Here is a 26,603-nt window from a genome sequence, read left to right as displayed (position 1 = left end):
GTGTGCTGGCTGGCTATGGCAGGCCAGCTGGAGTAGGCAGAGGCTGGAGGGAATGATATAATTTTGATATAGTTTTAAAAGGTCTATTAAACTTGGGATAAATGTTTAAACGTTGGCTGCCGCTTTTGTGATCCTTCTCTGACTTATGGTATAATAATTCTAAGAGCTTTTTCAGAATTAACTTTATTTCAGATCATGCCTCATGCCTATTATGAGTAAACACTGTCCTTAAAATAATGTGATGGACAAACTAAAGTTATTTCTTAATGTAAACTACATCAAAGAGATGAACAGAAGATAAGAAAATTAGTCTGCAGTGTCCAATGTTTAACTATTAACAGCAGAAGATACCATATTAGCAAATCAAGGGACAAAACCACTTGTAGATATCCAATGGTTGCCTACTAAGCACCTATTTCCAGCACCCAGATTTCCTCTGGGAAATTACTCTTCCCTGACTGTACAGCAGCCAACCTGTATGGCGGGGTGGGGGTGGGGGGGCGCTAAATCCATCCCTAAATCCAGGGAATAAGCCTGACTGGCTCAAGACAATCAGAGAAATTCAACTCCTTTGCCTTTGTATTGGTTCATACAAGGACATAACTGAGGACTAAACTAATCAACAAGTGATGTTCCCCTGGCCAGTTTTGATGGTTAAAGGACAGGCAGCCTCTCATCCACATGAGACATGAACGACAGAAGGTAGCTGTTCTGCTGCTGACCATCTTCCCTGGAAACGGCTAGCCCTAGAAGAAAGTTACCACTCAGGACAGGAAACAGGATCCTTGAGTTACTGGACTAAATATCCTTGCTGTTTTAAGTCAGTTTAAGTTGGGTTTTCTAGCATTCTGATACCAAACTTAAAATATAAAATGTTTTTATTGAATAAGATATAACATATAAAAAATATTAAAATGATAGAAATAGGGGCACCTGTAAAGTGAACACTTGAAAAAAAATAATGCAGCACTAGTGTGTATGGTAGAGGAGTATATCTGAAAACCAGAGAAACAGAAAAAAGAAAACATTTTAAAATATCAAGTTTAAGAATTAAGTGCAAACTTACAAAAGATTTTTGTAAAAATGTTTTTGCCAACTGAGTATGGGCCATGAAAGGAACAAACAAAACTAAAGTCACATAGGAAGAATAAAAGGAGAATTATTGTTTAATACCCTACAATACACAATATAAATTTGAGCATTTCTAAAACTAACATATGAGCAACAATCAGGAGGATATAGCACATTATGGTAATTGAAAATAAATGGAAAAAATGAGTTTATTAAATAATTTATATACCATTAGAATGATCATGTAATGTAACATCTATAAAAGAGTAAAAGGTTATATTAAAATGCTTTTGGTTATTATCAAAAATGCCCTGTGAAAGTCACCCTCCTTAGTATCTTCAAGGATAAACGCATTCAGGAATTTTCAAGTTATAATCCTTAGCATCCCACTTGTCTTCTGCCTCTGTTATTATTGTTGTTTCTACATAAAGCTTCAGTAGAAGCTTTCCTTGAAACAAACTACTCCAGGGTTAAAAAGTGAACAGAGAGCCTTCCCTGGTGGTCCAGCGGTTAAGAATCTGCCTTCCAATGCAGGGGACACGGGTTCGAGCCCTGGTTGGGGAACTAAGATCCCACATGCTGCAGGGCAACTAAGCCTGCATGCCACAACTACTGAGCCTGCGTGCCACAACTAGAGAGAAGCCCATGTGCTGCAACTAAGATCCTGCGTGCCGCAACGAAGACCCGACGCAGCCAAATAAATAAATAAATAAATATTTTTTTAAAAAGTGAACAGATTAGTGGTTGCCAGGGGTTAGGAATCATTGGGGAAGAAGGGTTAATGAATATGACTATAGAGGGGTAGCAAGAGCAAGATGTTTGTAATGATAGGATAAATCTGCATCTTAACTGTAGAACTATAGCAAATCTACAAATGTGATAAAATGAGGTAGAATTATACACACACACTGTACTAGTGTCAGTTTCCCAGTTTTGATACTGTACAGTTACTTAAGATGTGGGAAACTGGGTGAAAAATACATGGGACCTCTGTACTCTTCTTACAACTTCATATGAATCTATCATTATCTACAAATAAAGTTACATAAAAAGAGTTTTAAACTGTTTCATAACTACTTGTTAATGTCAAAATGAAAAGAAGCATCTATAGGAGGCACTTCAACAGCCTATTACCAGAAAGTGCTTACTCTTAGAAATTAATTCCCATAGCCAAGGGCTTACCTGAAATTTTCTTCAGAAATGTACACTCCATTTTTTTCACGGGCTGCAGCAAGATCTCGTTTCAGACGCTCTATCTCTTCTGTATACTCCTATGTAAGAAGAATGTCATATCAATTTAGCACTTCAGTTTGGGGAGGATATGCAATAAATAAAACAAAGTTAGCCCTCCTATGTTTTTTAAAGCATAAAAATGTATAAAAAGTCATAACCATACTTTTCATTCAATATTAATCTGTTTAGAATAAAGTGTTTCAACAGCTTCCAAAACTCCTTTAAATGCACTCATTATAAAAATACAGGCTTCTGAAGAAAAAACACAACCTCCAGTACCCAGGTTGGTCTCTAAACAGCATCTCACATTAAAAGGAACCAGGATTTCTTAGAGAAGTGTCTGATTCTAGGACTGGGGCAAAAAACATTCAGGATGAACCTACAACATCTTGTCAAACAAAATAGGAAGAAAGCCAAAGAAGCCTAGGCTAGTGAAAAGGACTCAAAAACCCACTTAAGAGGTACCCACTGACCAAAGACGGGACAGTTTGAACATCAGTGAGGATATTAACTACAATTGGTAAGCACAAATATTTTAAGTCCATGAGTTTATAATGATATTGAGAAAGCTGGGAAACCAACTCGTTACTCTCAAAACTGTCAAAGGAAATGAATCAAGCATTTGTCCTGCCTTTCCTATAAGAATTATACCCTTGGGTAGCTGAGGGAAAGTTCCTCTTTATAGAGGTAGTCCAGCAATCAACTAAGAAAGAATAATTGAATTAGGAAATTATCATTTTGTGATCGTTAAAGAACTAAGGGATCAAGTCACTTGAATATAATCAATTCCCCTCAAAAAGAGAAAGAACCACATTCTGTGCTTCCTAGTGGGAGGACATACCACCACCTATGAACTAGTGTGGCCAAAAATATATAAATAAATAAAACCTGAATCTATCAAGCCTCAAAATCCAACTACCAATTTATAGAAAATATGAAGATTAGAACATGTCAAGATAGTACAGGAAACTTCTACAGGACAATAATACAGATACTTCCACAAATACATTATATGAGGGAAAGTAGATGGAAGAAGACCAATGTATTCAAACCTAAAGATAGATCCAAAAGTTGCAAAGGGTAAACCTTAATTGGATCCTAAAACAAACTATTAAAAATATACACTGAAACAATTGAAATTTTTAAAATGACCAAATATTTTATCATCTTAAAGAATTACTGTTAAATATTCTAGATTTAATAATAACATTAGGGTTCAAAAATTCAAGTGTCTAAATAAAATTAATGCTTATAAAAGAGCCTGGCATTTTAAAAACAATGAATATAAAATCACTGTAGTTTTTCTCAGGTCCTGACAATTTTGAGGCTCTTTATGAAAAAAGAGGTTTTCTCAAATAAACTTCCTTTAAACTGTCTACCTGATTCCAAGAGGTATTACACTGCTGTACAACTGAAATTAACACAACATTGTAAATCAACTATACTCCAATAAAAATTTTTTTTAAAAAGCTACGGTAATTAAAACTGTATATTAGTGGAGGGACAGACATAAATCAATGGAACAGAATAGAAAGCCCAGACATATGCCCACACAAATATACCCAACTGATTTTTCACAATGGTGCAAAATCAGTTTAATGGAGAAAACATAGCTTTTTCAACAAAGAATGCTAAAGCCATCCAGGCACCCCATAGGTGAAAAAAATGTACCTTGATCTAAGTCTTACGCCTTATACAGAAATCAACTCAAAATGGATCATGAAATTAAATGTGAGATGTAGAAATACAAAACCTTCATTTAAAAAAAAAAAAAAGGAAAAAATCTTCAGGATCTAGAGGTAGGCAAAGAGTTCTTGCAACTGACACCAAAAACACAATGCATAAAAGAAAATAACTGACAAATTAGACCACATCGAAATTATAAACACTTGCTCTGCAAAAGCCCATAAGAAGAGGATGAGAAGACAAGTACAGCCTGGGGGATAATAACTGCAAACCACGTTTGTGACAAAGGACTAGTATGTAGAATATATTAAAAACTTTCAAACCACCACCACAACAACAAATAATCCAATTAGAAAATGGGCCTAAAAACATGAACAGACATTTCACCAAAGAGGGTAACAAACAGCAAATAAGGACATGAAAAGACGTTCAACATCATTAGCCAGTACAGAAATGTAAGTTAAAACCACAGTGAGATATTATTTATTACCTATCATACTCATCAGAATGATTAAAATAAAAAATAGTTACAACACCAAATGCTGGTAAGGATGTGGAGAAACTAGATGACTCATACATTGCTAGTGGGAATGTAAAATGGTATAGCCGCTCTGGAAAACAGCTTGGCAGTTCCTTAAAAACTTATCATTCAATTACCATAGAACACAACAATTATACCCTTGGGCAATCATCCCAGAAAAATGAAAATTTATGTGTACACAAATTACTGTAAACAAATGATCAACGCAGTTTTATTTATAATTGTGAAAAATGGAAATCAGCCCTTATGTCTTTCAACAGGTGAATCTGACAACAAACCGTATGTATGGTATACACATACCATGGAATATTCCTCAGCACTAAAAAGGAAAATCTATTGATATGCACAAGTCAGGTGAACCTCCAGGGAATTATGCTGAGTGAAAAAAAGGCAATCCCAAAAGTTTGCATACTATATGATTCCATTCAATAACACTTTTGAAATGGCAAAGGTTTAGAAATAGAGTACAGATAGTAGATAGCAGAGATTAGGGAGGGGAGGTGAAAGTGGGAAGGAAAAGATTATAAAAGGGCAATGAAGAATCCTTATTGTGATGGAACTGTTCAGTATCTTGACTGTGGTAGTGGCTCCATGAACCTACACATGTGACAAAACTGTATAGCATTAACTAAACACACACACGTGAATACAAGGAAAATTGGGGAATAAGATCAGTGAGTTGTTATTAATGTCAATATCCCTGTGGTGATTTTTTACTATATTGTTTGATAAAAGGTACAAAGGCTCTCTCTGTATTATTTCTTTCAACTGCATGTGAATCTACAGTTACCTCAATAAAATCTTCAATTAAAAAAAAAAAGAAAACCATTACCAAGAAAAGGAAAAGACAAGCCAGACTGCGAGGAAATATTTACAAATAATCTCATAAAGGGCTTTACCAAGAAGATATGAACAACTCTTTACAACTTAATAAAAAGACAACCCAATTAAAAATTGGGCAAAGGATTTAGTAGACATTTCACATAAAAGATATACAGATGGATAATAAACATGTGAAAAGATGCTCAATATCATTATTCATTAGGGAACTGCTAATTAAAACTTCCTTGAAGCACCATTATATACTTAAATTTTGCTGACTTGATAGAGCTGGTAAAGTCAACATATTAGCATTAGAAAAAACATTTTAACACATAGGGTATTTAGTTCAAATCATTAGATGAAAAGCCTTACCACAGGCAATTTAATAAATTTTTTTTAACAATTATCTATTTCAGCTCATTTCCACATTTGTCAAACAAGATTACATTACTCCACAAAAATTCACAAATACCTTAATCAGAGCTTTTTTGGTGAGTTTCTGGTTAACTTCAGGCTTATTGAGTATGTTCTTTGCTCTGTGAGCATATTCCAATGTACTCAGAGTTTCCTGTGATGAAAAGAAAAGGCCAATTACTGAAAATACTAATTTTCAACAAGAGAAGCCACTGCAATGAGAAGCCCACGCACCACAACAAAGAGGAGTCCCGGCTCACCGCAACTAGAGAAAGCCTGCGTGCAGCAACGAAGACCCAACGCAGCCAAAACTAAATAAATAAAATTAATTAATGAATTTAAAAAAATGTTTAGGCTTAGATTTTGGTGATAGTTGCACAGCTCTGTGAATATAGTAAAATCACTGAATTATATACTTTTAATGGGTGAATTTTATGGTATGTGAATTATATCCCAATAAAGATATTTTTTAAATGAAAGGGGAGTTAGAGACCTTATAAAAGCTTTTCCTAATTCCATTTAAAGCACATAACCCAATAAAAGATTTTACCATCTTTGTTGTTTCTCTTGGTTTTCCTACCTGTTCCCACACATCCAACCCCATCTTCAGTGCTCTCTAAGCAGCCTCTAAAACAGTAGCATTCACTTAACCCACTTCTAAGTCCTCAATTAGACCATCCACTGCTAATGACCACAGCAATTTTCTTTGAAGACTGTGTGGAAAAATGCAATTAAGTAACTAGTTTATTTTTTTTAATTGGGGTATAACTGCTTTACAAAGTTGTGTCAGTTTCTGCTGTACAGCAAAGTGAATCAGCTATATGTATACATATATCCCCTCTTTTTTGGATTTCCTTCCCATTTAGGTCACCAGAGAGCACTGAGTAGAGTTCCCTGCGCTATACAGTAGGTTCTCATTAGTTATCTATTTTATACACAGTAGTGTATATATGCCAATCCCAATCTCCCAATTCATCCCACCACCACCCTTAAGTAACTATTTATTTATTTATTTATTTTTAATATTTGGCTGCATTGGGTCTTCGTTGCCACATGCGGGCTTTCTCTAGTTGCGGCGAGCGGGGGTTACTCTTCGTTGCAGTGTGTGAGCTTCTCATTGCGGTGGCTTCCCTTGTTGCAGGGCACGGGCTCTAGGTGCGCAGGCTTCATTAGTTGTGGCACGCAGGCTCAGTAGCTGTGGCTCACAGGCTGTAGAGCACAGGCTCAGTAGTTGTGGCGCATAGGCTTAGTTGCTCCGTGACATGTGGGATCTTCCCAGACCAGGGCTCAAACCCATGTCCCCTGCATTGGCAGGCGGATTCTTAACCACCATGCCCAGGAAGTCCCAGTAAGTAGTTTTTTAAGATTAAAAACTGCCAGAAAGGAGAAAGACAATTTTTCCAGTGTTGTCCTCCTCTACATGTCCACATGCAATGTCCAGATTCTTTTTACTGTAGTATAGAATGAATGAAGCCAATTGATGAACTTAAAAAATATGTGATATTAAATAAGAATTATAGCTACTGTACTTCCGGATACCTTTCAAAGAGCTTACCTCAAGATTGAGAGATGCAGGAGAAATTGTTGCAATTATAGATGTTCTTGTACGTCCCCCAAGAGAGTCCTGGAGGATTCTAGTTAGTTTAGATTCTCGATAAGGAACATGAGGTGTTCTTTCTACAAGAGCAGTAATAACCCTTCCCAAAGTCAACAGGGATTGATTGATATTTCCAGCTTCCCGAGCTCTCTTGTCAACTGCTCCAGAACGTCCAATGTTTTCACTTCCTGCAAGATCAACCTTAAATTTTAAAAATAAAAGTAAGTTCTCAGTCTATTGGATTTGGAATAGAAGACTTTCATTCTTGTATTGTACATAAATATATTAAATAGCCAGTAATTTTTCTATAATTAACAATCCCCTACAAACCTAATAACCCAGTGACTACAAAAATATTGTCTATAAATACAAACCTTCAAGCTGCTTTATGAGGTGATAAAGAATGAAACATTGGAATAAAACTACCATCTGACCTAGCAATCCCACTTCTGGGTATGTATCCAAAGGAAATGAAATCACTATCTCAAAGAAGTATCTGCACTCCCACATTCATTGCATTATTCACAATAACCAAGGTATGAAACAGCCTAAGTACCCATTGATGAATGAACAGATAAAGAAGATGTGATGTGATACACACACACACACTTGAATATTATTCAGCCATGAGAAAGGATATCCTGCCATGCTGTACATTTTAAATACTTAATTTTATTTGGCAATCATGCCTCAATAAAACTAGAAAAAAAAAAGAAAGAATGAAACAGTGGTATTAAGGTTGATGCTTACCAAGTTCAACTTTCCAATTTTAACAAGCTCCTCTCCATCAATTGTAGTTTCTTTCATATGTATGGTAACAGAGAAAACTGAGTGGGAACGACTAGAAAACAAGACCAAGTTGCCCAGTCATTATAATACAAAACATTATTTGCTTTCTATAAAATATTGAAAACAGCAAAGAAAGATCTAAATCCACCAGGGTAGAAAAAGATAGTATCAGAGAAGATACCAATAAGATTTTGGAAGACAGTGGATGAATAGAATGCTAGGTTTTTGTTTTCTTGTACCTGCCCCCCACATGGGAGATCCCAAAAGGGAAGGCTTGCAATCGATCTTTCTATTTATAATAACCACTTGAGGGGCTTCCATGGTGGCGCAGTGGTTAAGAATCCGCCTGCCAATGCAGGGGATACGGGTTTGAGCCCTGGTCCAGGAAAATCCCACATGCTGCGGAGCAACTAAGCCCGTGCACCACAACTACTGAGCCTGCGCTCTAGAGCCCTAGAGCCACAACTACTGAGCCCGCGCGCCTAGAGCCCGTGCTCCGCAACAAGAGAAGCCACTGCAATGAGAAGCCCCGCGCACCGCAACGAAGAGTAGCTCCCCCCTCGCAACTAGAGAAAAGCCCGCGCACAGCAATTAAGACCCAACGCAGCCAAAAATAAAAAAAAATAAAAAAAAGAACCACTTGAAATATGTCATTACCATAAATTCAAACAGCACCAGGCAAGCCATCTGATTACTCCCCTTCAAAGTCAATTGTTCTAAAAGTACATTGCTCTGCTTTGAGAATGTCATCAGAGATGGGTAGCTCCTTCCACTGAACAGCAGAAATTAGTAAACAGCAGTGTTTACCAAAACACTACAAGATAATCACTGCTAGACTATAAAGTTTTCCAAAGTCTGTCTTATGCTGTATATTGACATTCAACTTTTATCTGAGCGATATCAAAATCATATAGACAAACAAAGACATCATTCCTTTCTGCATCAATGACATTTGGTAAATGACATTATGTTTGTTAATGTCATTGATGGTTGGCATATGGTAATTTTTAATTTCCTCATTTGTACTTTTCACGTTACTTGGAAAATTTTACAGTAAGTATCATTTTTACAAAATTATTTGAATTATTTTATATAACAGAAAAGAGGAAGGGCACATGGAAAAATATAAACTATAGATGTGAATTATAATATGCATCTCATGTTTTCCTACCATAATTTACCCATTCCTAACTGAAGATTATGGAATTAATGCAATTAAACACAAAAGTCAACTCTGATTTTGGAAAAGTGAATTACATTTTCCTTCTCTTTATCACATACATTTATAAGAAGAGATCTTTATTCCAGTCTATGTACAAAAAAGGGAATCCTTAATTATTCAGATTTATAGAATAATAGGAATTCTATATTTCAGAGAAAAGTATTTAGAGAAAAGAAATTTTCTTAAGTTCATTCCTCCAAATTCTAAATAAAGTTATAAACCAATCATTTAATGAAAATGGAAATTTCATTCTATGATTGGTTTATAACTTAAGTTTTTAAATGGAAAGCTATTATAGGAAAATTTAATTAAAATTGTAAAAGCACCCATAATTCCATGATCTTAATTACTTTCATCTTATGCTATTTTTCTTCTTTCTTTAAATGCATACATATTTTTACAGAGTTGCAATTATAATCGTTATAGCATATTATAGAAATGTCCAACTATAAGAGAGCAAAGAAATGAGAGTTAGCCCTAAAAGTCATTTTGTAGCTCAGGGAAAATGATATTCAGATAAGTTTAACTACCTGAAGTAACATATTTAGTTAACTGCAGAACTGGAACTAAACACAAATATCTAATTCCTAATCCATAGCTCTTTCAATTACATTCTGATGTTTCCTTCAAAGACTAGCAGAAAAAAAATCACCTCTGACTTGGTGAACTGCATTTGGAGAGTTTGGGATGCATCCTATAAGGGGTACTACCAAATATGTCCCTTTCTCCTCTTAAAAGCCAGTGTTAGTGACCATTTGTCTTCCTACATTAAAATGAAGCCATTCGGAAAAAAAAAAAAAATCACGTTGCACAACCTAAATATATAAAATTTTTGTCATTTATACCTTAATAAAGCTGGAAAAATATAAAGTCATTTGATCTTCCTCTAATCCTTACTCAAATCAGGGGTTTTCAAACTGTGTTCTCAGTATACTGAGAGGCTCCAGAAAAGTGCTCAGGGCAAAACTTCCTAAGGCTGAGGAGGTTAGCCTCTGAGCATCCGACTGCCAAATCAACTACAGCAGCCACATTTTAATCTGGGCTTCCATGTATAATTTCATTTGGGAAAAGAAATCTTCTCCTTTAAAAGACTTAATACTTCTGCTCAAGTTCAACTTGTCTTTGTTCTTCTTTCAACATTCTCCCAACATCGGTGCTCTCCCTATAAATCTCAAGCCAATTACTAAGGCATACAATCTAGACGTGTGACTCACATACCTTAACTCACCCCACTTTGATTCCCCAAGTTCATAATTCTCCTTAAAAAGGAAATGGAGCGGTGGGGGAAACAATGGCTTTCTCACCTAGAGTAGGCATTCATCAAAGTTGCTGCAGTTGTTCTTTTTGCTGCCCCCTTCTCCAAAATTTGATAGACTTCATCCTTGTTGTGTACTGTAATTTCTTCTAAACCTTTGATTATCACTCCCCTCTGACAAAATATCAAAAAAGAATCCATTAGATTGGTTTAAAAATATACATATATATATACAGAGAGAGAGAAAGAGAGAGAGAGAGAGAGACTTCCCAAAGTATCACACATTAACGTTTGGAGACATTTCATTCTCAAAGACTGAAGTTACCTTGTTACGGGGATCATCAAACATCTGTAGTCTCTCAGAAACATCAGAAGATGGATTAAGGAGATCAAAAAGCTCTTCATTATAGATTTCCAACAGTGACACTTTGACTGAAAATTCAGTACCATTATCAGTAAGTTTCTCAAAAATTTGATGAAGAGTACGTGGAATTATACCAGCCAAAGGATCCTGAAATTGTAACATTAAAGACTTTAAAGAATGCCATTTACTGCAATAGTTAAAACACATATAACAAGGGCCTCCTTTATAGTATATTTAAATATAAGTATGTCAAAACAGGTTTAAAAACAAAACAAAAACTAACCTGTTGGAGAAGCCAAGCCATTTACAACAGTCTGTTTAATAGTAATTATTCTTCCTTACACCTTCCACAAATCTGTCATTCCTGTCAGCCACTTTATGCCTGAGCATTACACAGAAACCAATTGAACCAAGCTACTTATAAAGCCAATTTCAATAATCCTTTCCAAGTTTTCTCATGAGTACATAACACCATCATTTTAATCAGAAGTGGTTCATCTAACAGTATATTCTCTAATTCTGACATAAAACAAAGTTGTTTCTCAAATGTCTAAGTATCCTTAATAAAACTGTTATGACTCTCTGAAACTGTGCTTTAATCCTGTTCCATATCTCCTATGATTACAGTTCCATAACTTTATTATCCATGCATAAAGTAAGTTAATACCTCAGGTATGTAACCACTAGAAAAAAGGATCTACCTAAATGTTGATAATATGGAAAATTAACTTAGTCATTAAACTCATTTAAACACATTTGATAGAAATCTTTGTGAAATGTACTATGTGCTTTCTATAATATCCAATAATACAGCTATCTTAATTTCTTGAACACTCAAAGCCATCATTAATAAAGTACCATACCGCTTCCCCCATACGCTAACTTTATGATACTAACTCCCGCACTGCAAGGTTTTCCCCTTCAAGCCCTACTCACATTCCACTTTCCCACAATAGTCTGCTCCAACTGTTCTCTCCGAAACAGACCCTTCTCTTATCGCTTAACTGTGCCATATGTATTGCTCCTCTCTCTCCCAATAAGAATGTATGTTTCTTAAACAAAAGCCATACCACATACTTTAATTTTACTGTAGTAGTAGTTTATCCTAAATTCATGTTTGACATGGGTACTCTGATCTTTTCCATTTCAAGACAGGCCTTCAACCAAGTTTTATTTGGCTATAATTCAGCCACTTTAGAGACAGAAGTCTGTTATAAACAATAAATACCTCCTCCCAAGTATATTCTTCATTAGGGGACCTTTCACCTTCCATTGTAAAGGTTTTTCCAGTGCCAGTTTGGCCATATCTGTCAAAATTAACAAAAGTGTTAAACAAAAAAACGAATACACGCATCTAAACCTTTTCATCAATTTGAAAAATAGTGTTTCACTCACGCAAAAATAGTGCAGTTATAGCCCATAATAACTTCATCCAGAATTGGACAAACGACACTTCGATAAACGTCAATTTGTTTAGTAGATGCTCCAAAAACCTATCCAAAAAAAAAAAAGGCATTTCTTAAAAAAAAAAAAACTTCAGAATTACTTTAATAATTTTGTTTTTAATAAATTAACTTATTCAGCCCACTAGAAACCATTTGACAACTTAAAGGATTAACTGAAATTTGTAACTGTACACTAGAACCTACAGAAAATATGTGTACTAAGATAACTTTACATTAGTGAATAATAAAGAAGTAGAAGCATTTTAGGAAGTAAGTACCATATCAAAAGTATATGTTTTCCTTGAGCTTTTGTCGGCCAATCCTGCAGTTCGTACACTAACTTCTTTCCGTATGTGATCACATTCTACTACAGAATGGGCATTAGCTTTCCGCTCTGCCAAATTAAATGGTCTGTAAAAAGAAACACACAAGGTTATTCAAGAACTCTTAGTTATCTGGTTACTGATGACATTTTTGTTAATACCTCAGGCAAGAACAATGTGAAGTTTTAACTACACTGTTGGTGATAGAGATTAAATGAGGAGTAAATGACACTGCTAAGGCAGACAGCAGAATTTCAAGGGTTTCAATTCCCAGAAATAAAATTAGTTTTTTTAAAAGTTTTGAAAGACATGTACAATTTTGACAGTTTCTTGGAATAGATGCTAACAGAATTAACTTGTAAAAAATGCCAAACTTATTTTTTAGAATTCTATTTCCAATGTTCTTAGAATCCAGTCAAGTTAGGTTATGATGTAGTAGAAATAACATAACAGATTTGCGTTCAAAATATTAACCTGCCAGTGGATAAATGGCACAAAATAAAAAACAGATTAAAATAATGACTAATACGTTGAGTGCTTACTAGGTGCCAGGTACTCACTGTTCCAAGTGCTTCACATGTATTAACTGTTTGTCCTCACAGCACTGTGAGGTCTAGTGGGGAACAGTGACATAAAACAAGTGATTATAAGAGAGGTGATGTTTAGAAAGGGTACGTAAAAGGTAGGAACATACAGCAAAAGTTTAATGTGGCCTTAATTGGGACAGGGTGGGATAGGGGAGAGGCATGGGTGACGGGAAAGACTCCCGGTGAAGTAATCTAAGATAATAAATGCCTCCTTAGGCATTTCAGTAGAGTGAGGACTCTCCATCCAGTCTGCTTGGGCAATGTGGCCCCCTGTGCCTGTCTCCTCATTTGAAAATTAAGGTTGGTAATAGTACCAACCTCACAGTGTAGGGAAAGAAATCCTGTTTAATTTATTGTTTCCCCAGTGTCTACTACTATGCTTAGCACACAGTAGGCACTCAAATATCTGTTATACTACACTGCTTAATAAATGTCATCCTAAGGGGAATGATGGGAAAGCTAAAAAGAACCATAGTCCACAGAATAGCATCCATAAGATACTGATATACTTAACGCACATCTGGGCCAAAGGGAAAGGCGTACTCTTGACCTGAGTTCATTTTTCCCATTCATTATCACATACTGTGACAGGAAACACCAAATAGGAAATTATCTTTCCCCTCGTTACTAGACGAACCTAGTTGCTATTTACTTTAAGAAGGATACCTCAGTGTCCTCTGGCATGCCCCACCACCTAGCATGTTTGACTGGTCAGAAGACCAAATTTGTGATCCTGGGAAATTTAACTCAGTAACTTCCAAGTAATATCTGGTCATGCTGTCATTTGTCAAGTGTACTGAAACCTACACAATGCACATAAGTCACAGTATGCAGTATTATTAAAAGTTCAAAAAAATTAAGTCAAAACCAACTTGTACTGAGGTAGGACAAAAGTATCAAGTGGAATGAATTCCTCTCATGTGGTTAAAGCTTTTCCAATTGGTCTAACCTCTTGCCTGGATGTGTGATTAAGTTACCAAATGAATATCATTCAAGCTGTCAGGGCAGAGTAGTAGAAATTCACACAAATCACACATTCCTAAGAGTTATCAAAGCTCCCAGAGAGCAGCTTAAGGGACTGTTTGCACTGCAATAAAGAGTGTTGCTAAGCAACTATTTTCCTATCCAGACTTCTTTAATTAGATATTGCAAGGTTTCTGCTGATGACATTAGCAAACCCATCAATTTTAGTTGGCCTCGATACGGTATATTAAAACTCAAACAACCAAAATGGTAGAGAAAGACTGAGGATTTAAAAAAAAAAGTCGTGTCCAGCGGACTTTTTGAATGAATTGCTAAATCCATTCATTCATCCCATAAATATTCATATAGTTGTTGTACAAGTAAAGAACATCATAAAGACTGTATTCATTGTAATCAAGTAATGAAGTCATCTCTCTTCAAATTTTGCTGATCTCTTAGGCTACAATAAACTGTGCCAATTAAAAGTTTAAAACTGGGGGAAAAAGGCTTCCCTGGTGGCGCAGTGGTTAAGAATCTGCCTCCCAATGCAAGAGACACAGGTTCGAACCCTGGTCCAGGAAGATTCCACATGACACGGAGCAACTAAGCCCGTGCACCACAACTACTGAGCCTGCACTCTGGAGCCCGTGAGCCACAACTACTGAGCCCGTGAGCCACAACTACTGAAGCCTGCGCACCTACAGTCCGTGCTCCACAACAAGAGAAGCCACCACAATGAGAAGCCCGCACACCGCAATGAAGTGTAGCCCCCGCTCACCGCAACTAGAGAAGGCCTGTGGGCTCAGCAGTGAAGACCCAACGCAGCCAAAAATAAATAAATTTAATAAATTAAAAAAAAAAAAAAAGGGGGGGGGGAAATCAGAGAAGAGTATGTGACAGAAACCACATATGGCCTGCAAAGCCTAAAATATTTACTATCTGGGCCCTTTACAGAAAAGATTTGACAACCTCTGAGGGCCTCATAAGTTGTTTATTTAGTAAAGTTTAAGGACATATTTGCATTAGGAAGGCTATTTGAAAAAGAAAAGGCTAACTTGAAAAGAAAAACATCTCTTTATACTAAAGTTATTGTAAACATTAGACACAACCTAAGCACTTTTCATTAGTGATAAAGTAAAAGAAATCTCTTTTAAGTTAAGCCTTGAAATGTATGGAGATAATAAACATGAAGTTCAGGATAATGTTTAACTCTTGAGGTAGAGAAAAGGGATGCGGAGGGATACGCTGGGACTCTAGATGTAATGACTGTTGTTTCTAATCTGGGTGATGGATACACAGATGTCTGTTTCATTGTTCTCTATTAACTTTTTATAGGTCTGACATATTCTGTAACTAACAATAAAAATGAAATCAAAGAAAATAAAGCCACACAGAAAAGGTAATACCACTTGACTTTACTAAACGATCAAAATCATCTAAAAATTTGCATTTGAATATAGGCTGTTTTTCTAATCTTCAAAACAAGTAACTATTAGCAGAAGCCCTAGAGTGCAACTAGAATGTAATTGGCTAGACTTAAGGTTACCACCAAATGTCTTCTCTGGTGCCTACTTTAGAAAGTTAGCTATTACCTTTGATATCTACAACTCAAGTCACCAAAGCTGTGTAGGCAATAACCTAAGAAAGTTTGTTAATACACTTTTTAAATAACCTTTTAATTTTAGAATACGTTTGGATTTACAGAAAAGTTTCTGATAGTTGGTAGTTTTTAAAACAACAGCAGCAAAAACAGACATACAAAACACACAAATACCAGTAAACTGTGGAGGGCCTCAAGTATGTTCAAGTATGTCCTTCCTCTCCTAGCTCATTTTAAAATTGGGAAGTCATATGGAAACCACTGGGAAATGTAGCAGAACTTAAGTTTTCTCCTTGATCTTAAAAACATAAACTCACTCTACAACTTAATTTTTAAAAATTAAATACAGTGATGTTTACTTGTTTAGTAGGGATTAAGGAAATACTGCATCTAGAATAAAGAGAAGAGGGGAATGATTACGTTTTTAGAGGTGATGGAGAGGATGGTAATCCCAACGTAAGTGTTAAAACATCTGTAAAGTAGGTGTGCAGTCATCTCCAAACGGACCAACTGCAAGGAGTGACACCTAAATCTTTGTCGACAGTAGTTTTTTTAGAAAAGAACACACTTCACTAAAGAACGGCGACCAAATTCTCCTTCTCAATAGCAGTTTAAACTATAAACTCAGATATAAATTCCTTTCTTCTGAAAAAAAAAAGAAAAAATACTAATTTACTCCTCACAGCAACCTGGTGTCATTTTATCAAACAGAACGCAGATAACTATGAAACAGGAAGGTCTGGTCCCTTCAGAAATTGCAAACAAAAGCCCTCTCCTCGGACCGCGCAGGAAGGAGCCCTGCAGCAAAGCCCGGGGCTCGGACTCCTGCCAAGCTCGGCCTACCTGCATCTCACCACCACTTGGATGTTCTTCCCCTTCTCATCTTTCTTCTTCGCAGATGAATTCGGCTGAGACGCCATGACGGTCCCCGCCGAAAAATCAAGGCCTGGTCGCGGACTCGGGCGCCGTGGGGCGTGGAGCGGCTCGGCGGCCGGCGCGGACCCGGGTGCCCTCCTCCCCTGTCAGGTACTGGCGTGGCCGGGGAAATCGCTCTCCACCAGGGACTGTGACTGGCCCCTGCCTCTGTCCTCCACCCGCCCGAGCCTTCGAATCACCAACCAAGTATCCGCCCGAAGCCCAGGAAACCAAGCAACGACTCGGCGCCTCAATTTGAAAAAGGAGCCGAGCCTCCGGGCCAATTGCAGCGCAGGCGCGCAAGGCACCATGGGATGCGGTGTCATCGCCAGATTCCGCTCCCGGGGCGTGGCCCGCGGGAAAGTAAATAGCAGATCCGACCATGCCCTCCTGGAACTCGTAGTCTCGTGGGAGAGACGGCGGACTTAGTAATGTCACACTTCAACTTGCTCAATTTGGTCAATTACATCGCGTCTCTAAACCAAAATTTTCTCATCTTCAAAATGGGAATAATAGCAACCGTCTCAGAGAGCTGTGTGAGAGTTAATGAGGTGGTGCGGGTAAATAGCTTAGACTAGAACATGGAAGCGCTCAGGAAGGCTGGCCGTGATTGTAATTGTTATTAGAGAATTGTAAGAGAGTGCTGTGGAAGCACAGAAGAGAGAGGTCCAAAGCAAGCCCCTTTCTCGGAGGAAACGTCCAGACTAGTCTTGAAGAATAATTAGGAAGTGTTAAGGCTACCACGGGTACGAAATCGTGATGAAAAGGACACTGAATGTTACTTTAGGACTAGGAATTTATCCTTTAACTGATGAGAAATCGTCCTCCCCAAATGATTCCAAGAAAGAAAACAAGTCAGTTTTGCGCTTTCCGACAGCCATCCTGCAGTAACTGCTGCAGGCTCAGGGCGCGCTTCCCCCTGTCTACGTGGCGCAGCGTCGGGCAGGGTCTCAAGGAGGTTCCGCAAACGCCCGCCCCAGTCAGCCTACAAATCCCGGCAGCCCGCGCACCCTGGTCCGGCTCGCACGCAGTGACCGCTGGCTTCCGTAAGGGTACTCTGGGCGTTTTGGCAGTGCTTGGGGTGACTCGACCAGCTTAGATGTGGGTTCTGGACCCAGGAAATAATGAATAATGGGCCTGTGCCATAGTCGGCTCTGGGAACTGCGCTTCTGGGCCACACTTAGGTCACGGGAACATAGATATCGTAGTTTCTTTTTTTTTTAATTAATTTTATTTTTGCCTGCGTTGGGTTTTCGTTGCTGCGTGCGGGTTTTATCTAGTTGCGTTGAGCGGGGGCTACTATTCGTTGTGGTGCACGGGCTTCTCATCGCAGTGGCTTCTCGTTGCGGAGCACGGGGTCTAGGTGTGTGGGCTTCAGTAGTTGTGGCGTGCGGGCTCAGTAGTTGTGGCTCATGGGCTCTAGAGCGCAGGCTCAGTCGTTGTGGCGCATGGGCTTAGTTGCTCTGTGGCATGTGGGATCTTCCCAGACCAGGGCTGGAACCCGTGTCCCCTGCATTGGCAGGCGGATTCTTAACTACTGTACCACCAGGTAAGTCCCAAGATACGTTGTAGTTTCTTAAGTGACAGCCAGGTGGGGTGGAAAGCTCTCAGGCCCCTTTAAGTGTTCCTCTGCTTATTAACCTCCTACATTCCCCCAAGGAAACATCTACATCTACAGCTTAGATGGATGGTCCTCTCCATCCTGCATAGCCAGGTGTCTACTGATACCTCCTCTTAGATGCCTCACCAGCATCTCACAATGGACCTGTCCAAAACAGAACTCTTTACCCCCCTTACCACCACCCTAATCTTTCTCATTTAGACGCGTGGTGCTAACCAGACCTTTGATTCCTTTCTTCTCCCTGTCCAGTGCAGTCCTGTTGCTTTTATCACCTCTGCCCTCCAGTCTATTCCAAGTCTCTTTTATCTCTTCCCTGAATAACTGTCCTTAACAACCTCCTTAACAGGTCTCGCTGCTTCTGCTCTTTTCCATTCCCACTGCATTCACTCAGCAAAGGGAAGGCTATTTTTAAAAACGAACAGATTATGCCCTTCATGTACTTTATAACCTTACATTAGCTTCTCATTGTATACCTAGGATAAAATCCAAACTCTTTACCATGTTCTGTAAGGCCCTTGTCAGGAGGGGAAAAATTTCTCCCTTTACCCATGCTGAATTCTTGTTGCTGGACTAATAATGAAATTGACACAAGACAGATTAACAGGCAGAAAAAACTAATTTTAATTGGAGCACAAGGAGGTCTCATAGAAATGGGACCTAGGAAGTGGCCAAAGCAGGAAGCTTGTAATTTTTAGACAAACAATAAATTTATGAGAAATTGACAGGACAGAGAAACTTAGTTTGGGGTGCTCAATTAGCAAATAATCTAAACAGAGTTTAGGCTTGGGGTAGCAAATTAAAGAAGTCACAGGATCTGTTTATATAGGCTTCTTGCCTGAATTCCCTGTCTCTGGCGATAAGGGTGTCCTTTTACCTCTAGATGCAGGGAGTGCACCTTTCACATGAGAGGTTTATTTCCTGCTCGCAGGGAGACAGAAGGGTCAAAGTGCCCCTGTGGCAGTGACCCTTTCTTAAGTAACTTTATTTCCAAATCACCAATATGCCACTGAGGTACATTTTTGGGGCAGCCTATCATGGGCTTCAACACCCTCATGATCTGGCCTGGGCCTATACAAACAACTCCAGCCTCTATCCACACAGCTTACTACCATGCTCCAGAACTCCTAAGCTCTTTTCTGCAGCTAGACCTTTGTATTTGCTGTACCATCTCCCTACAACTCTCTAGTTTGGCTCCTTGCATGGCTTACCCATTCTCATCCTTCAGATCTCAACTCAACTTTCTCTTTAAAAATGCTGTTCTTGGGCTTCCCTCGTGGCGCAGTGGTTGAGCGTCCGGCTGCCGATGCAGGGGACACGGGTTCGTTCCCCGGTCCGGGAAGATCCCACATGCCGCGGAGCGGCTGGGCCCGTGAGCCATGGCCGCTGAGCTTGCGCGTCCGGAGCCTGTGCTCCGCAACGGGAGAGGCCACATACCGCAAAAAAAAAAAAAAAAAAAAAAAATGCCGTTCTTGACCATTCTATCTAAAACATATTCCTCCTTTAATTTTCTGTCTCAAGATGCTGATTATTTCCTTCATAACACTTACTATAATCTATAATTACATTGTCACTGTATTGTCTATCTACCTTGCTAGAATGAAAGTTTCTTCAGGGACTGTGATTGTTCTGCTCAATATTCCCCGACCAGGGATGGAACCTGTGCCCCCTGCAATGGAATCGCGGAGTCTTAACCGCCAGGGAAGTCCCTCCCAGTGTCTTGAATGGAGCCTTACACAAAGTAGTCACTAAAAAAATATATGAGTACCTGTAGGAAATTACTTAACCTTTCTCAACCTTGGTTTCCCTATCTGTAAAATGGAGATAATAATTATTACTATTATTGTAAGAATTAAAATAATAACATGTGTAAAGTACCTGGCACATAATAGGTCAAGAAATGTTAATTTCTTCTCCTTTTCTTTCTCATTAGTAAATATCTAAACTATATTTAGGGAATTCCCTGGCAGTCTAGTGGTTAGGACTAAGCACTTTCACTGCTGGGGCCCAGGTTAGATGCCTGTCCAGGAACTAAGGTTCCACAAGACGCGTGGCACGGCCAAAAAAATAAAAAAACAAAAAACAATATTTACATTAGCTGTCATTTGGGTTGATGCAAGAAATTCAAGAGTCTCCATTTGTTAATAGTTATAGCTGCCATTTATCTAGGGCTACCATGTGTCAGACTTTATGAAAGACTTTGTGTGCACCATCTTATTTAATCTTCAGAACAACACTTTGAAACAGAAACTAGTATTTCTCACTCTTTTATGAATAAACAGGCCAACTAAGTATATGGTCTGTAGTGTACAGCTAATAAATAACAGAGAAGGAACTCAGAATTCTTTCTGATCCCAAATCCCAGATTGTTAACTGCTATCTCCCTCACCTAATTCACCTAATTTTTTCATGTGGTCAGTGCACCTGCATCCCATTTTCATCATACCCTTATTGAGTTGCTTATTACAAGCCAGGCATTGTAGAAATAGGCTGAATTATAGTTCCTGCCCTCAAGACTAGACTAAATGTAACGGAGAAGGCCAGGGTCTTATGGAAATTTGTAAGAGTTTTGTTCCACTAGGCAGGTGGCTGTCATTGATATGTTATTTTACACTGTCTCTGTGGAGCTTAAACTACTCAAGTGAGTCAACACTTCTCTCTTGAAAGTTCACCCATGTTTAGAAATTATTTTTAATACTCTAGGAATAGTTAACCTAAATTCTACCAGTGTGATATCATTGGCCATGTGTTTGACCTGGCATTCTCTCTTTCAAGAGTATGTATATTTCTTGTATAAATTATTTTTAATTGAATTTTATTTTTCTTAAATTAAAATGTGGACATCATTTTGAAAGTTAAGTAGTTTCTAAAGGGCTTATAAAAAAAAAAAAGCTATTTCCCTGCTTTATCTCACCTCAATCCCTCCAGACCAGAAACAACTACATTCAACTTAGCTACTTTTCTAGCATTTACACATTTTCATTTTTGTAAAGAATTTGTATGTACTGTTACCTTTTGATTAATCAATTTTAGACTTCATTTATTGACTTCCTCTTATGGAAGATGAGGATTTAGTTCTCAAACTTTACTATCCCCTCTGCTTTCCCTTCCCCATACCCCCAATATTACAATTTTTGTTAAATCAAAGACCTGTGTTTAGGTTATATGCCTACTCATAGCTGAGCATTTCAATCTAGTGAGATTATGTTTCCTTTGCTTTTTGTCTATTCTAAAGTTAATAACTGCCCAGTTTTGTTTGATTAGTTTTCCTTATTTTCCTAATTCTTCCTTCAGCCCCTCAGTAAAACTTTCCACCAATTCAATCACAACAGACATCTATCAGTTTCAAGTTGTTTGTAATTGAACTGCTTACTCTCTAGGCCTGTACCAGCTGCCATCCTAGGGTTTCCCTTGGCTTGTTTTTGGTTTTTTCCTATTTATTTATTTATTAGCCATGCTGTATGGCATGCAGGATCTTGGAATTCCCTTTGCCAGTTTCCTGGGTTGGAGATCATGTTTTCTGGATCTCATTTGTGTACTCTTTCTTGCTTTACTCCCTTATTTACTCATGTAGCTTCCTGAGAAACAGTGCAGAGGAAATAAATTTCTTGAGAACTTGCTTCTCTGAAAATGTTTTTATTCTACTCTGACTCTTGATTGCTAGGTAGGTTATACACAGAGTCCAGATTCTGAGTATTTTTACTTCAGATTTTTTTTTGAGAGGTGTATCAGTTTCCTATGACTGCTGTAACAAATCACAGCAAACTTGGTGGTTTAGAACAAAAGAAATTTATTCTTTCACAGTTCTGGAGGCTAGAAGTCTGAAATCGATTTCACTGGATCAAAATCAAGGTGTCAGGGACCTCCCTGGTGGGGCAGTGGTTAAGAATCCTCCTGCCAATACAGGGGACACAGATTCGAGCCCTGGTCTGGGAAGATCCCACATGACGTGGAGCAACTAAGCCTGTGTGCCACAACGACTGAACCTGCCCTCTAGAGCCCATGGGCCACAACTACTGAAGCCCCAGCATGCCTAGAGCCCGTGCTCCACAACAAGAGAAGCCACTGCAATGAGAAGCCTGCACACCACAACGAAGAGTAGCCTCCTCTCACCACAACCAGAGAAAGCCCACAGGCAGCAACAAAGACCCAACACAGCCAAAAATAAATAAATTAATTATTTTTTTAAAAAAGAACATCCTTAAAAAAAAAAAAAATCAAGAGGCCAGGCTCCCTCTGGAGGCTCTAGGGGAGAATCGGTTCCATGTGCCTTCCAGCCTTCTGGTGGCTGCTAGCATTCCTTTGCTTGTGGCACATCACTCCAATCTGCCTCCATGCTTTCACTTCTGTGTCAAATCTCCTCTGTTTCTCTCTTATAAGGATACATGTGATTACATTTAGGGCCTACCTGGGTCATCCAGAATACTCCCTCCATCTCAAGATCCTTAATTTAATCACATCTGCAAAGTCCTTTTTTGTTTCATAAGGTAACATTCAAAAGGATTAGGATATAAATATCTTTGGGGGGACTGTTATTCAGCCTACCACAGGAAGGATATCATAAAAATACCTTATTTATTTTGATGCTGTTCTGTTAAATGCCTTAATGCTGATAAGGAACCTGAATTTATACTCTAATGGATTTTTTTTAAGAGCTTTGGTTAGCTGATTAAACAAGCCAATACAAATATCCCAAATAAGATTAAATGTAGCGGATTTCCCTGGTGGCACAGTGGTTAAGAATCTGCCTGCCAGTGTAGGGGACACGGGTTTGAGCCCTGGTCCGGGAAGATCCCACATGCCGCAGAGCAACTAAGCCCGTGTGCCACAACTACTGAGCCTGCGCTCTAGAGCCTGCGAGCCACAACTACTGAGCCCACGCGCTGCAACTACTGAAGCCCTTGTGCCTAGAGCTGGTGCTCCGCAACAAGAGAAGCCACCACAATGAGAAACCCATGCACTGCAACGAAGAGTAGCCCCCGCTCACCGCAACTAGAGAAGCCCGCGAGCAGCAACGAAGACCCAACACAGCCATAAATAAATAAATGTATTAAAAAAAGATTAAATATAGCAAGGGACTACCCTGGCAGTCCAGTGGTTAAGACTCTGCACTTCCACTTTCACCGGTTTGATCCGTGGTCAGGGAACTAAGATCCCGCATGCCGTGCCGTGCAGCCAAAAAAAAAAAAATTTTAATGTAGCTATACTCTGTTCTCTATCAAAAGTAGATTTCGCTTTCTGTGAGCTGTTAAACGGGACCCTCTAGCTGCCAGTGGTTTTATTGTATAGCCCGTTTATATCCATCACGAACACAATCATCCAATATTTGTATAATTGTCTGGGTTGTGTAACGTGATATAGATACTTGTGTGAAGTCATAAAACATGGCTAGAGTAGGAGATAGTGATTATTCATTAATTACACTCTCATTAATCACTTCAGAAATAACTGAACTTTGGGCTTTGAAAAACTCACTGATTAAAATAATCAATATTTGTTCTACAATCAGTATTTAGTCTACAATCAGTAATTGTTCCACAAATACTTTTAAAATCTCAGTGTGGAGACACCACCTCACATACACTAAGATGGCTATATTTTTTTAGAAATGGATAATAACAAGTGTAAGGATGTGGAAAAATTGGAATCCACACACATTGCTGGTGGGAATGCAAAATGGTGCAGCCACTTTGCAAAACAGTCTCGCAGTTCCTCAAAAGTTTAAACAGAGAGTTACCACATGACCCAGGAAATCCACTTCTAGGTATACACTCAGTAGAAATGAAAACAAATGTCCACATAAAAACTGTACACAAATATTCAATTGCAGCATTATTCATAATAGGAAAAAAAGTGGAAACAACCCACATGACCATCAACTGATGAATGGATGTTTTAAAAATGTGGTACATCTAAGCAATGAACTACTTACTATTCTACAATAAAAAGGAATAAAGTATTGATACATGCTACAACGTGGATAAACCTTGAAAAGATTATGCTAAGTGAAAGAAGCCAGACACAAAAGACCACATACTGTATGATTCCATTTGTATAAAATGTTCAGAGGACTTCCCTGGTGGTCTAGTGGCTAAGAATCCGCGTTCCCAGTGCAGGGGGCTTGGGTTTAATCCCTGGTCAGGGAATTAGACCCCGCATGCTGCAGCTAAGACCTGACATGGCCAAATAAATAAATAATTTTAATTAAAAAAATAAAATGTTCAAAATAAGAAAATCCGTAAAGACAGAAATTAGATTAGTGGTTACCAGGGTCTGGGGGAGGGGGGCATTGGGGTGATGGTGATTGTGTTTCTTTTAGGGGTGATTAAAATATTCTGAAATTAGTGGTGATGGTTGCACAACCTTGTTAATATACTAGAAACCACTAAATTGTACACTTTTAAATGGCAAATGTTATGGTAAGTGAATTATATCTCAGTAAAAAAATTCTTCAGTTTGATTTTTGGTATTTGAAATAGAAGTACTTCTGCATCTTCTCTCTGCAGTGATTAATTTTTAAACACAGAAAGTGTTTCTGGCAAAAAATATGACTCTAGACATAGACCTTACACCCTTCACAAAAATTAACTCGTAGTGGATCACAGATGTAGATCGATTTTTGTTTGTTTGTTTTTGTTTCATTTTTTGTTTTTTTGGCCACACCATGCAGCCCATGGAATCCTAGTTCCCCAACTAGGGATCGAACCTGGGCCTGTGGCAGTGAAAGTGGGAGTCTTAACCACTGGCCTGCCAGGGAATTCCCTGTAGATCGATTTTTATTTTTAATCTTAAAAAAAATTTTTTTTTAATGTTTGGCTGCGTTGGGTCTTTGTTTCTGCGCGCAGGTTTTTCTCTAGTTGCAGTGAGTGGGGGCTACTCTTCGTTGTGGTGCGCAGGCCTCTCATTGCAGTGGCTTCTCTTGTTGCGGAGCACGGGCTCTAGGCGCCCGGGCTTCAGTAGTTGTGGCTCACGGGCTCTAGAGTGCAGTCTCAGTAGTTGAGGTGCACGGCTTAGTTGCTCGGCAGCACGTGGGATCTTCCCAGACCAGGGCTTGAACCCGTGTCCCCGTCATTGGCAGGAGGACTCTTCACCACTGTGCCACCAGGGAAGCCCTGTAGATCGATTTTTGATCTGTGGTTGGTTGAATCCAAGGATGTGGAACCTGCTAATATGGAGGACCACCTACACTATACCAAGTTATATAAGGGACTTGAGCATCTGCAGATTTTGGTATCCACAAGAGTCCTGGAACCAATGCCTATGGGTACCGACGGACCACTGCATATACCCAAAGAGAGTGAAAACTTATGTCCACACAAAAACCTGCCTGTGGATGTTTATAGCAGCTTTATTCATAATTGCCAAAACTTAAAAGCTGCCAAGATATCCTTTTAGTAAGTGATATATCCAAAGAATTGAATATTGTTCAGCCATGAAAAGCAGTGAGCTATCAAGCCATGAAAACACATGGAGGAAACTTAAATGTGTATTACTAAAAGAAAGAAGCCAATCTGAAAAAGCTACATACTGGGGGCTTCCCTGGTGGCGCAGTGGTTGAGAGTCCGCCTGCCGATGCAGGGGACACGGGTTCGTGCCCTGGTCTGGGAGGATCCCACATGCCGCGGAGCGGCTGGGCCCGTGAGCCATGGCCGCTGAGCCTGCGCGTCCGGAGCCTGTGCTCCGCAATGGGAGAGGCCACAGCAGTGAGAGGCCCACATACTGCAAAAAAAAAAAAAAAAAAAAAAAGCTACATACTGAATAATTCCAACTATATGACATTCTGGAAAAGGCAAAACTATGGAGACAGTAAAAAGAGCAGTGGTTGCCAGGAGTTAGAGGGGAAGTAGGGATGAATAGGCAGAGCACAGAAGATTCTTAGGGCAGTGAAAATACTATGTATTATACTATAATGATGGATACATGTCATTATATATTTTTCCAAACCCGTAGAATATACATCAAGAGTGAACTCTAATGTAAACTATGCACTTTGGGTAGTAGTGATGTTTCAATGTGGGTTCATCAATTGTAGGAAATGTACCTTTCTTGTGGAGGATGTTGATAGTAGGGCAGGCTATGCAAGTGCAGGGTCGGGGAGTGTATGGGCTATCTCGGAAACTTTCTCTCGCTTTTCCTGTGAACCTAAAACTGGTCTTTA

General features: G+C 38.8%; 1 protein-coding gene across 1 annotated transcript in view; it reads right to left on the bottom strand.

Annotated features, from left to right (window-relative positions):
• KIF11 (kinesin family member 11) overlaps positions 1-17,083 on the bottom strand; it is a 55,550-nt gene extending 38,467 nt beyond the window's left edge. The window contains exons 1-10 of the mRNA XM_082633297.1: positions 16,756-17,083; positions 12,718-12,850; positions 12,390-12,487; positions 12,223-12,301; positions 10,956-11,141; positions 10,680-10,804; positions 8,115-8,205; positions 7,323-7,565; positions 5,826-5,921; positions 2,254-2,342 (exon numbers count right to left, since the gene is read on the bottom strand). Coding sequence (XP_082489423.1) covers positions 2,254-2,342; positions 5,826-5,921; positions 7,323-7,565; positions 8,115-8,205; positions 10,680-10,804; positions 10,956-11,141; positions 12,223-12,301; positions 12,390-12,487; positions 12,718-12,850; positions 16,756-16,832 — 1,217 coding nt within the window. The 5' untranslated portion in view covers positions 16,833-17,083. The remainder of the gene's footprint in view (positions 1-2,253; positions 2,343-5,825; positions 5,922-7,322; positions 7,566-8,114; positions 8,206-10,679; positions 10,805-10,955; positions 11,142-12,222; positions 12,302-12,389; positions 12,488-12,717; positions 12,851-16,755) is intronic.
• Between the last annotated feature and the right edge of the window lie 9,520 nt (positions 17,084-26,603).

This window comes from Mesoplodon mirus, assembly GCF_964341445.2.
Source record: "Mesoplodon mirus genome assembly, chromosome: 2".
Taxonomy (NCBI): domain Eukaryota; kingdom Metazoa; phylum Chordata; class Mammalia; order Artiodactyla; family Ziphiidae; genus Mesoplodon; species Mesoplodon mirus.
Note: the sequence above shows the minus strand (reverse complement) of the source record. Positions and strands in the feature narration are given on the sequence as shown.